Genomic DNA, 12024 nt, shown 5'->3' with positions numbered 1-12024 from the left:
ACGCTTTTGTAATGTCGGCTTTCGCACACAAACATTTCTGATATTTAAACCTTCCAGAATGTGCAACCCACTTTCTTACAAGACTGGAATCACAGTCCAAGTTAAATCGACTCACAATTTTCGGTGAGGAAGTTCCACTTTTTGATACCTCCCTTAATACTGCACGTTTTACAGTTGACGAAAATCGCGTAGGCCGTCCTAATCGCTTGATATTCCCGCAATTTTCATTACCAAGTTTCAAGAAAAATTTGTAACTACACTTTGGGATCTATTAATTATACTCGCAATTTGTCGTTGACTATTCCCACAGCTCTTCAAATCGATTATTCGTTGTTTTCCAACATCACTCAATTGCGTGCTACGCGGCATAGTGTACGGTATAGAATTGTTTCAAAGATCCTTAAGAAGATACTTTTAGAGACTTGCTGTAATATTACTATCACTAAGAAAATCTGACAAAACATCAGAAACTTTCTGAATGAGGTTTGAAGAGCTCAGGGAGGTGGATCGGTCATGGTCTGGGCTGCCTTTAAAAACAATTTTATAAGTAAAATAGCTTTTGTAAACGGTAGAATGAATGCTGCTAGTTATCAACAGATGTTACACGACTATTCATTGCCTTTTGTAACATTAACAGAAGACGATAAAACGATTTTCCAGCAAGATAATGCTCCCATTCAAACAGCATTCTCTACAAAAAAGTGGTTTCAAGAGTTCGGGATCGAGCTATTACCATGGCCAGCACTGAGCCCTGATTTGAACCCCATCGAAAACCTATGGGGTATCCTTGCGAGGAAAGTTTATGATCAGGAGAAGCCACCAATAGAAAGTATAAGTCGATCTTAAAAAAAGAATAAAATCTGCTTGGGCAGATATTCCAAATGACATCTTAAATAAGCTATTTAGTAGTGTTCCTGACCGGCTCTTACATGTAATAAAAACTAAAGGGAAATGTACTAAATACTAAATGAAAGATATTAAAATTAATAATGAGTCTATACTTGTTCACAGCTTAAACCACAATTTTCAGAACAAATGCTATTTTTTCCAGATTTCTGAGGAACAAAACGATTATTTTTTGTTTGCTCGCTTTTGTTTTGTATTAGAATATAAAAATGCATATACGGTTTCGTCAATTTTTGTTTCAGTACTATGGAAAACATAAAAATATGGTTGAGTTTATAATTGTTCACAGCACTGTATATCGAGATGCTTAGACCCTGCTCTTTTATTATAGAAAAAGCACGAACAACGTTTCAAAATTTTATGTTTACTGTCTTTATTTGTAAAAATGTTGCTGTGTCTGAATACTATTAAAATATGTACTTTTTTGTTAATATAACGGTATTGCCTAAAGCTGGTGTGAAGATTCGCGACATTAATAGGATTTTATTATATTTGGTTTCAAATAATGACAATCAACAACAAAAATTGGTACAATTATAGAGAAAATATATAGTCTGCAATCTAAAATAGTGGCATACCTCCAGAAATAAGCCAGCCGTTGATTTTTCAACGGTTATTATGCTAGTTGATAATTGTTCGTCTGTCTACAAAAATTAATTTTGTTCACAATCGAGTACGAACGATCTCTCAATGCAAAAATGAATATGTTTCAACATATACGTTTCAAAGTAGGAAGAGGTTGTTACGTTAGCATCCCCAGGGTTGCAGGGAAAATGACACGTCAGAACCGCGGGCACCGCGTTCTCGGGATAATTGGATCGCGGACGGGATTTATCGGCGTTCAGAACGTGTTTCGCAATCGCAAAGACGGCCCGTGACGCGAAGTTATAATTAGTCGAATACGAAGCACCGACTCGACAGTTTTTTCCGTTTTGTAACGCGTCGGGGGCCGTCTTACATTAGTAGGTCGTCTGAGAGAAACTCCGGCGACGCGGAGAGAAAACAAACGGCTTGCAGTTCGAAACTTGAAGGGAAACTGCAAATATTGGGTTTGGCGTGGACGAGAACGGCATTCGGTTACGCTTTTCTGGGATACCACTGCCATTTCTGATATTCGGACCTTTATGCGAAATAGAAGATTTCAGAAAATCAACTAGAAAGTTCTTTCGTAAATAATTTTAACAAACCAGATGCAATATAACCACTAGACAGAGGATCTTTATGTAAAAGAAAAATTTTCTTCCTGGATTGCAACAAACTGGAATGAAATAGTAATTTATTTTCTATCTTAATATGTTTAATAGATTAAAAATAACATAACAGTATGTTTAAATTCTTCTAATGTTTCTACTGTTTTAAATTACACCTACTCATTTTTGTCATAAATGCATCAAATCCGCTGTCTAATAATCACGTTCTTAAATTCCTCTAACGTCCTTGAATTTTTCTTGCAACTAACAGGTCCAAAATGACGTAAACACAGAGGCAACATCGAGCAATTTTTTGTCTCCTTAACTCTTCCCGTGCATTCACCGTTCCGTATTCCACCCACTCGCTTTCGTCATAAATGCATAAATTGCATAAAACCCGCGGCCCATTCACAAGGATTTTCAGAAGGGATTAAGCGACCTATGAAAACAGGAATTTGCATAAAGTTGCACGCGTTGCAGTCTTGCAAATCAGCATCATATTCGCGAATTTACCGGTACGGATCGTTGCATTTGGTTTTCGTCGGAATTACATCTCGGTGAGCACAGCGAGAGAATCGGTTCCCTTGAACTTTTAGTTCGAGACGTCAATCGCACGTGAACGGATCGAACGCGGTCCGGGTATTGCGCGTCCGGACCTGTGGGAACGGATGCAGAATGGATATCCCTGCACCGGAACACGCATCTTGTTCTTCATATTTTCTCGTTCGACCTGGATCTCGGTTACGTCAGCAGTACTTTTAATGCGGATAACGCCGCGAGAACCTACGACCTTCGCCTGGTTTGGAAGTGAAAGTACCGACCGAGCCTCTTCCGCGAGGTGTGCGAGGTGTTCAACTCTCGACTTCGTGTTTACCTTGTTTCCTGTGGAACGCCGACACCGAGCACTGGTAACTCGATTGTATCAATCGCCACAGTCTGGTGATCGTTTATTGAGAAACCGGCGAGACCTTGCTCAAAGATGCCGACGAGCCCACGATCGAACTTCAATGAACCACATAACACTCCTCTGGAACTGCGCTGTGTTCCAAAGGAAATCTCGGAAGTATCTCGGAACTATTGACATTGAAATTCGTTTTCTTTTTATCTGAATCTCGAGCAGACTCTTCGCTTCCGGAAATTTCAGTCTCGAAATTTCAAAAATACACAACAGAAATTGAAGAGCTGCGTTTTCCAGAATTCTCGAAAACGAAGCCTCGAATCCCAAAAGTTGTTATACACATGCTCAACTGAACTTGTCCCCTAAGTGAATTACCAACACCGTGAATATCAAGCAGAGAATCGCGACTTAAATGGTCAGAGGAGCCTCTCGCCTCGATGTTTGTCTCGATAAGAGAACAGGCGAGCATTCAACGAGCAAGAGAGACTCTTCCGAGGCACAACGCGACTCACTGTACATTCCTTCTCCATCAAATAAGTAGATTCAATAATGACTCGTCGTTACTCACCACGTCTTTACGCACGTCCGTCGTGAATTCGCTGATGACGCGTTCCTCGAGCACGTCGCGGACGTCCTGCACCGAGGTGAAGCTGGACGACTGATCGATCACGTACGAAGATTGCTGGATCACTTCGACGTCCGTCGTGTCCTTGACGTCCCTGACATCCTTCACATCATGCTTGACGACGGACACATGGGTGGTATCATCCTTTTCCGGTTTATCATCCTTCGGTTTATCTTTCGGTTTATCCTGCGGTTTATCTTTCGGTTCGTCTCTCACTGAATCTTTCGGCGATTTTCCTAGATCGACAGGTTTCTTGTCTCGATCAGAAGGCTTCTTCTTCTGATCCTGCGGCTTTTCGTACACGAATGAGCCATCCCAGGTGGAGGCGCCAGGTTTCGTCGGTCTGGGTGTCCTGTCCGCCTTCTCTGGACTCTTAGGACGCTTTTCAGGCGATTTTCTCCCATCCTCGGGCTGTTTTCGAGTCGGTAATCCAGGAGTCCCTTCTCGAGGTTTTTTCTCAGGTTCTTTAGGAGCTCTTCTGTCCTCCACATCGAGTACAAGCGTCGAAGAAACCTTGGTCGTGTCCACAACCTCAGAATCAGACACAAGAGTCCTCTCGAGAGTAGTAGAAGTGAGAAACTCGGACGTTTGGACGTCCTTCAAGGTGTCGGACAGGGTGATCGACTTCTCGGTCAGATAAGTAGCTTGCTTATCGTCTGGAGCCTGTTTATCACCTGGCCGAGCCTTTTGCGGGGTAGAGGTGGCAATGGGTAACTTCTTATCAGCTTTCTCCGGCGACTCGAGTACGAAAGACCCGTCCCAAGTGGATGCACCAGGTTTCGTAGGTCTTGCCGACCTGTCGCTCTTCTCGGGACTCTTGGGACGCTTCTCCGGCGTCTTGACGTCTTCGGGTTTGCCTCTGCTCGGCTCTAGAGGCTTCTTGTCAGGCATCTTGGGTGGCTCTTCGATGGTTACAGTCTTCCGCGTGGTCGTTGGCACACCGTTGCGAACGATGACAGTTTCCACGGAGCTGGTAGAGAAGTCCAGATTGCTGGAATCCGAATAACTCTCCCGCAGAGTCGACTGCTCCATCGAGACCGAATTGCTCACGATCTCCGAGGTGCTGGACACCTGGGTATCGCGGATGTCCAAGGTGGAATCGCTGATGTGTTTCCTGGGTGTCTTCGGAGTCTCTTCCACCACCGGTTTGATCACAGACTCCCTGCTAGGAGGTCTCTTAGGCTCCGTATGCTTCTCCAGGACGAACGTCCCGTCCCAAGAGGAGGATCCAGGCTTGCTGACTCTGGTGTCTTTAGGCTTCCCCTTCTCAGGGCTTCCTGGCCTGCTGTGCGTATCCTGGCGCGCAGGGTGCACATCGTAGACGACCTCCACGGAGGACAGACTCGAGTCTTTGACGTCCTTGCTGTCTGAGAAACTCTGCTGACTGGACGAGTGTTCAACCACGTACGATGCGCTCGAGATCTCGGCCTCGTTGATAGTGTGATCTTCCGTGACATCCCGAATGATCACGGAGTCGGTCGGTCGACGAATATCCGTCTTTCGGCGACGCTCAGGAGCATGAGGCTTCTCGTAGACGAAGCTGCCGTCCCAGGTGGACTGGCCAGGTCTATAACTCCTGCTCGTCGAGTCCGGTCTCATCACCTTCTCCGGACTCCCTGGTCTTCTTGGAGAACCACCGTCCCCAGAATCCTCTTCAACTATAGTCGCGGACACCGAAGTAACCTTCTCCACGTTATTCGTCTTCTCGTCGCTGGAGTACTCGACCACATAAGACGTCGAAATCGACTCCGACGTGCTAGATACAACCTCTTCTGTCACGTCCTGCACGTCCACGGAGTCTGACCTCTTGTCGCTCTTCCTGACAACCGTCTTATCCGATTTTCTAGTACTGTCTTGAGGTTTCTCCTGAATAAACTGACCGTTCCAAGCAGAGTCCCCTGGTCGAATCACTCTGCTGCTCGGCGAGGATTTATCTCTCGACGCATCCTCTTTGCTAACCGTTTTCCCATCTACATAAAACTCCTCGGTAAAGTCTCTACGCTCCTCAGAGATGAACTTGGAAGAGTCAGTGGCTCCCTGGACCACGTGAACGATGTTCGAAGAATTCTTCTCGTAGGACCCATCGGTACTCCTCTCTCTGAAGTCTGACCTCTGCGTGGACTCTATCACATTGTCTCCTCCAGGGTGCTGGAACACGCTGGCATCCGAAACGTTCCTCTTTCTGGGTTCCAGGGGCTTTTCTGTGACAAAAGTCCCATCCCAGGAAGAGTCTCCCGGCCTGGTGTACTTGGTCGAACCTTTCTGTCGAGTGTCCGTGGCCATCTGCGTCTGTTCGATGGAGGAGTCCGCGATTTTTCTCTTTTCCTGGCTGGTTAGACGGTCCGAAGATGTTCTGGCCTCGTCGAGAATGATCTTCGAGTCCCGGACCACCGTGGAGGACACGCGCTGATCGAGCACCACTTGCTCGGAGACTTGAACGCTGGATTCGCTGGTCGTCTGCGCGGCGGCTTTTGAAACCAGCCGATCTACTTTCGCCTTGTCGAGGCTGTCCCGCTTACCCGGGGGCGTCGCGACGTTTCTCCCGACGCCCCTGTCCCTCGTTGGCGACGGACTTTCCCTGACGAACGTGCCGTCCCACGCCGATTGGCCCGGTTTGTTGCAGCGGCTGGCGATCTCTTTCGCGGGACTCTTCGAGCTTTCACCCGCGGATGCATCGATCTTCTTCGATTTAATATCACCCTTAACTTTAGCCAGATCCACTCCCGATGTTTCTGTTTCAACGTTGCGGCTCTGGGAGCCAGTCACCGTACCATTATCGTTCAATGTTTCGCCTGATTCGCGAATCCTCGTCGTGCTCGAAACCGTCTGTCCATCCTCGGTCTTCTCTACGTGAAATTCTTCACTCGCCGATCTGCTTTCGTAGGACTTTATCGATGATTGCACCTGTGGCTTACGATCTCCCTTAACCGCGCCATTCACAGCGCCATTGGACACTGTCGTTTTCGAAAGATGATCGCGATAGTCCTCCACGGACGACGTCTCCACCACAGTGGTCGAGGACATCGACTTCTGCACGCTTTCCGCTCGAGACTCGCTGCGACTTTGCGACTCGGACAATCTGCTGGTCTGCCCGGAAGCTAGGTCCGAGCAGATCGCTATCTCCTTCGTGTTTCTCGGACTGTCAACCTTCCCCTGTCTCAACGTCTGCGTCTGTTCAGCGGCGATAAAATCCTGAGAACTTTTTCCTGATTTGTAAGTGCTCTTGCTCTGGCCGAACGTCTGCGGCGGGCTCTCGATCACCTTGATCACGTTGCCCTTCGAGTCCATGATGACCTCCCTACTAGCGCTGGTCACCTCTGTCATACTGCTCGTCGACTCGCTCTCGACGATCTGCCTCGCTTCCTCGACGACGCTCGTCGAGGATACCACCTCGACGGTTTCCACCATGGTGTCCGTCGAGCTCGATGTTGTGGCTACCTCCTTGCCAGCCTTGCTCCTCGTCTTCGAGCCGGTCTTCTTGTGTAAGGTCATGTCGACGTTGATCGCGACGCGTTCACAAGCTCACCGCGAAATCTCATGCGAAATCAACACCCCGCGACGGAACCGATTCGACACAAGCGATAAGAAACGAACGTGTACAAACTGAACCGACGAACGAAGGAAAATCACGAGAATGTTTACCGGTCTCACACGACGCGCGGCGATCTCCCGGGCCAGACTGAGGCTACACCGTGACCGGCCCCGTTTGCAAACTCGTTCCCCTTCGTCCCTGAAGAGAGCTCGGCTCGCAGCGACTCTGCGTACCTGTGATTCGTTTCTTGTCCCGTCTTCTGCGTGTTGCTCCGTCTCTTTCTCCACGGTCTCGTCCTTAGCAGTGTCTCTCAGTTGATCTTGGTTGCGTAGTTACTCGGTGTAGAAATGATCGTGCGGAGTTCTCTCGTTTGCAGAAGGATGATAGACGCGTTACCGCACACTGTCGTCGTTGTCGTTGAAGCTTCGTCGAACCGATGCTCTCGGTCCGGTACCGTGAGTCGATGTGGCATCGGCGATCGCTCGCTGGCCCTAGTGACCACACCACCGTGCTACGTTCTTCCTCTCCGTCACTACCATTGCCAACACACAGCGTATACGCGAACAGCACACCGCTCTACGCTCTTTTGCCTGGAGAACGCCGATCCTAACCGGCCTCTCCTCTCTCCCTCTACTTCTCTCTTTCGCTCTGTGTCTCTATCTCGCTCTCTCCTTCTATGTTTCGCTGTGTTGTCTCGCGTGTCGCGCGGCAGCTCGGCGTGGGATGTTACACACCGCGTGCCCGCGGCCCCCTTGTCGTCGTTCCCCCCCTTGGAGCGCGCATACGATCCACCCCGGGGTCTTATTGTGCACCAACGTGGGCAGACACAGATCTTCAGGACTTCAGATCACAGATCTTTACCCGAAATAGTAGGAAAATTTCGTTTCCCCACTTTCGCCAGCGTCATAGCTAATTATACTCGTCGAGACATCGATATTTTAATTCGTTCGAAGTCGTCGCTTTCGAATTATGCTTATCGGTACAAAACAAGAACAGCAGACGTTGCTTCATTGATAAGGCTTAAGTGGAATCTACATGTATCTCGCGTGTTATTAGGAAAACGCCTAAGTGCTTAAATACTTAGCGGCGATCCTGTATCGGTCGTTATCGTGCTCCGAAAATATTTGGTCGCCGATGACCGCGCTACTACATTGTTTGTAAACATTCCGACGGGATATTGTGGCAACATCTTCGTCGAGCGGAACGAACGATTTGAGGGAAACGAGAAAAATTATGCGGAATCCGAAAAATCTGAACTGAATCAAAATTAATTATTAATCGTACCACTTGTGAACCGAAAGTATTCGACGAACTGGTCGACGAAAAGACACAGCAAGAAACAGAGCTTTACTTTCGTGTTAAATTGTCCCGAACGTGCAAGAACGTGTAATCGCGGGATACTCCACTTACGAAGTACCAGCTAATTACGAGAGGAAACTCACATATTCTCCAAGCACCGTGTTACACAGTTCAAACAACGGCGCGCATAATATTAAGTCGACTTTCTCCGAGATGCGAGATCGTAATCGACCGCCGTACAACAAGAGGTAAACTGTGAACCCTGGGATCGAAGCATCTCTCGATTTTTCAGCGAGAAGATCAAAAACCTTGGAAGATTGATCATTCTTGATCTTTTAAGGACTTCCTCGGAATTGTTCGTGGTACTGCCGGTGATCCATCTCGGAGGCGACCTCGATCCGTCGATCCACCGATCCCCGACGACCATTTATTTGGCACGAGTCGGTGCACGCAACTCGCTGCACACTAGCTGCATCGGGAGGGTACACACGGCGTGTCAACAGTATTGTATAACCATAACCGAGTTTCGCGATGCTCGTGAAACATATCTATCACGCGCTCCTATCTCTCGCCTATCTCGCAACGCGTTTTCGTGGTCTCGCGCTCGAGTTCTTCAGGGCTCTTATTCATTCAACGGTGCACTGCAAAGCAGAGCAGAGTAGAGCGGTGCAGAGTGCAAGAAAGTGCAGCAGCGCTGGCTAATTACCGATGCTCGTTCTCTCCGCGATGCAACTGCAGCCGCTCGGCCCGCGGTAATTGCTCGAGACGATGCGAGAGAGACGAGACCACACCGGTGATCGTGGATTCATTCACGACGTTGCGTAATAAAACGATCCCAGACACACATTACGACCTCTCGAGCTGCAGCGCTCAGTGCCCCTGCACCTGCACCACCTCGAATTTATGACAATCTCACTCGTTTAACCCCTCTGTTCACGCACGACACCTTTCTGCGTTACAATACCGTCTGACGTGCACGAGGAACCCTCATCGAGACCTCGAATGACTATCCAAATGTCATTTCTACATTTTCTTCAGTCTTTCCGTGATTCATTCGTTATCTTGGCTCTTATCGTAACTATGTCTTAACGCATTGCTTCTAATTAAATCACACGGAAGCAAACATTATTAGATCATCTGGAAACTCTGACGAATCCTGTTGCCAGACTGCGAATCACTATGAAAAATAAACGATCTTTTGTAGCTATTTTATAGAACAAAAATGAGGAACAATTAAATTGGCGTTCATTCAAACTGCGATAGAAAGTCGAGCAAAAATTGTACCGCGAATTTTTAAACTTCATTGCACAGAGGGAGCTTTTCTCTGTATAGCCATTTTACAATGTACGCGAAACAAAAATTTCTTTCAACTTCGCAAACTCGAATTCGAAAAACATGTTAAAATAAAACCCGACTGCGGCTCTCCGTTTTATAATATCTCTGGAAAAAAGACCTATTCGTCCTTTAAAAGGAGCCGAAGTATGACCTCGTACGATTTCTTTTTTCACGAAGTTACAACAATTCAACGATCGACAAAGAAGACGACTTCGCCGAGCCGATCAGTCGCAAGGGTTCGCGGAACACGTTCCATCCGCCATTAGGCCGCATTAGCCGCGACTCCGATCACGCTTATGCTCTTCATTCAGAGAAGCATTCGCTCAGGCCTGGTTTATGGCATGCGACAGGCGCCGAAACGACGCCGCGTCTCTTCCGCGGTGAACGGTGCTCGTAAACACGCGGCTCTCTCTATTTTTACGCGGCTTGTTCCGCTCGTAAAGACGCGTACACACTCTCCGTGTTTCTCTTTTGAGCTGGTCGACAGAACTCTCTTACGTGTTTCCACGCTCGTTTCTCTCTCTCTCTCTCTCTCTCTCTCTCTCTCTCTCTCTCCCGGTTTTCGTCGTGATTACGTCGGCAACGAGCCCACGTACCACGCGTTACCGACGACGTCGAATGCAATTTCCGCCCCCGCACGCCTCCTCTGCGGTTCGGCGCTGAGACGCGAGGACTACATTCTCCCTCCCTTACTCGCTCACTCTCTCCTCTGCTGCTTCCTTAAACAGGAGAGAGCGGAGATCATTCTATATTCGGCGGCGATCAAAACTTTCCTCGCACCTGTTCGAATCAAAATTCGGAGCGAGTTCGCCGATCATCGGTGACCGCCAACGTGTTAATATGATCTAGAAGCTTAATCTAGAGCTTGATCTAGAAACTCATTTCATTCTCTTCATGTGTAAGTGTTCTCAGTGAGGAGCAAAATTACACCTGTGAAATTACCTAATACTGGTAAAATGTTTAACAGGAGTAGACGAACCAAGTAGGAGCCAGGATGTTAGAAAAGTCCGAATACTGCAAATTTCGCCTCGAAAACGTAAAAATAGGACATTTGAGGGTGATTGCGACCTAGATTGATATTTTATCTACTGCTTTTGACTACTCAAAAATCCCATCTTTGCATTATCGAGAAATGAGAAGGCGTATCCCGCACCCTTGCAATCCTGGGAACGAGTCTACCCCCTCAATCTCAACCTCATTTCACGAACTGAATCTGTCCCTCGGTGTAAAATTGACACAGTGGTAAAAGATCGAAGAAATAACAAGGTAAACAATTATTTTTCAAATTGATGAGTTAACATTTACATCTTCGGTTTTCCGGTTATGTGTTTCGCATTAAAAAAATAAAAGACACGAAGTTTTGGGAAAATTACAGTATTGACACGAGGGACGGATGAACGTTAAATCGCTTCAGATTAGCGCCAGACAACCTTGACGAGAATCTAATAATCCCAAACCGCGTATTTCGCGGAGAACTGTCCCGCAACGAAAAAGCGTTTCCGTGACAAGGTGTTCGCCGTCTTTCGTGAAAACAGATCTCGCGGTCGCGTTGGAATACAAAATGAACGAGCTTGGAGGAGCTGGAGAGGCGAGAATCGAGGGGAGTACACCTTCACGGAACCGGTCCCAGTGATGTCGCGATGTAAACCGAGCGATGACGTACACCTTAGAGGCTGTGACCAGCTGCGTCGTCTTCTCGTGGTATCCGAGCAACGAGCGAGGCAATGATCATTACTTTTTTACACACGCGCCGTTGGTCGTCGTTGGATTTCATTGAAATCTCCGCTGACGAGATTTTGGATCTCGTTGATACCCTTGTTGATGAACGGAATCCGTCAAAATCGACATTTAACTCTTCCGTTCAGTTAACCCTCGTCGTCTCTTGTGTCAATCTCGTACGTTTCTCATTACTTCAACCAATTCCATTAGGTTCGAAGAAGTAGCACTGCTCGAGTTCTTCTCCTCGAAAATGCTATTGAAATTCTGAAAATGTTGATAAGGATATTCTGCTTTCTCCGAGGCCGTTTTTGCAGGAATTTTCAAGAATCTTCCGCATTGAAGGTATACAGTAACTTGAATTCGGACGCTCTAAACAAGACGATAACTTTTTTAATATTGTACTATACGATTTGAACATTTTTTGGAAGCTAGAACAATTAATTTACTACAGGATGTGAAAAGAAATTTTTTCCAAAAATGGCAATTGATCGGAATTGTAGAAAAAATACTAAAAGTTGCA

The 12024-nt window shown here is 47.1% G+C and overlaps 1 protein-coding gene across 3 annotated transcripts in view; it reads right to left on the bottom strand.

The window, feature by feature from the left end:
• Positions 1-9956, bottom strand: part of Sdb (SAXO downstream of blistered) — a 54619-nt gene extending 44663 nt beyond the window's left edge. For all 3 annotated transcript variants that reach the window (XM_076420001.1, XM_076420003.1, XM_076420002.1), the window contains exon 1: positions 3563-9956. In XM_076420001.1, the coding sequence (XP_076276116.1) occupies positions 3563-7111 (3549 nt within the window). In that variant the 5' untranslated portion in view covers positions 7112-9956. The remainder of the gene's footprint in view (positions 1-3562) is intronic.
• Positions 9957-12024: the final 2068 nt, after the last annotated feature.

This window comes from Lasioglossum baleicum, chromosome 3 (genome assembly GCF_051020765.1).
Source record: "Lasioglossum baleicum chromosome 3, iyLasBale1, whole genome shotgun sequence".
In the NCBI taxonomy this organism is placed as follows: Eukaryota; Metazoa; Arthropoda; class Insecta; order Hymenoptera; family Halictidae; genus Lasioglossum; species Lasioglossum baleicum.
This window is presented reverse-complemented; position numbering and strand designations above follow the sequence as displayed.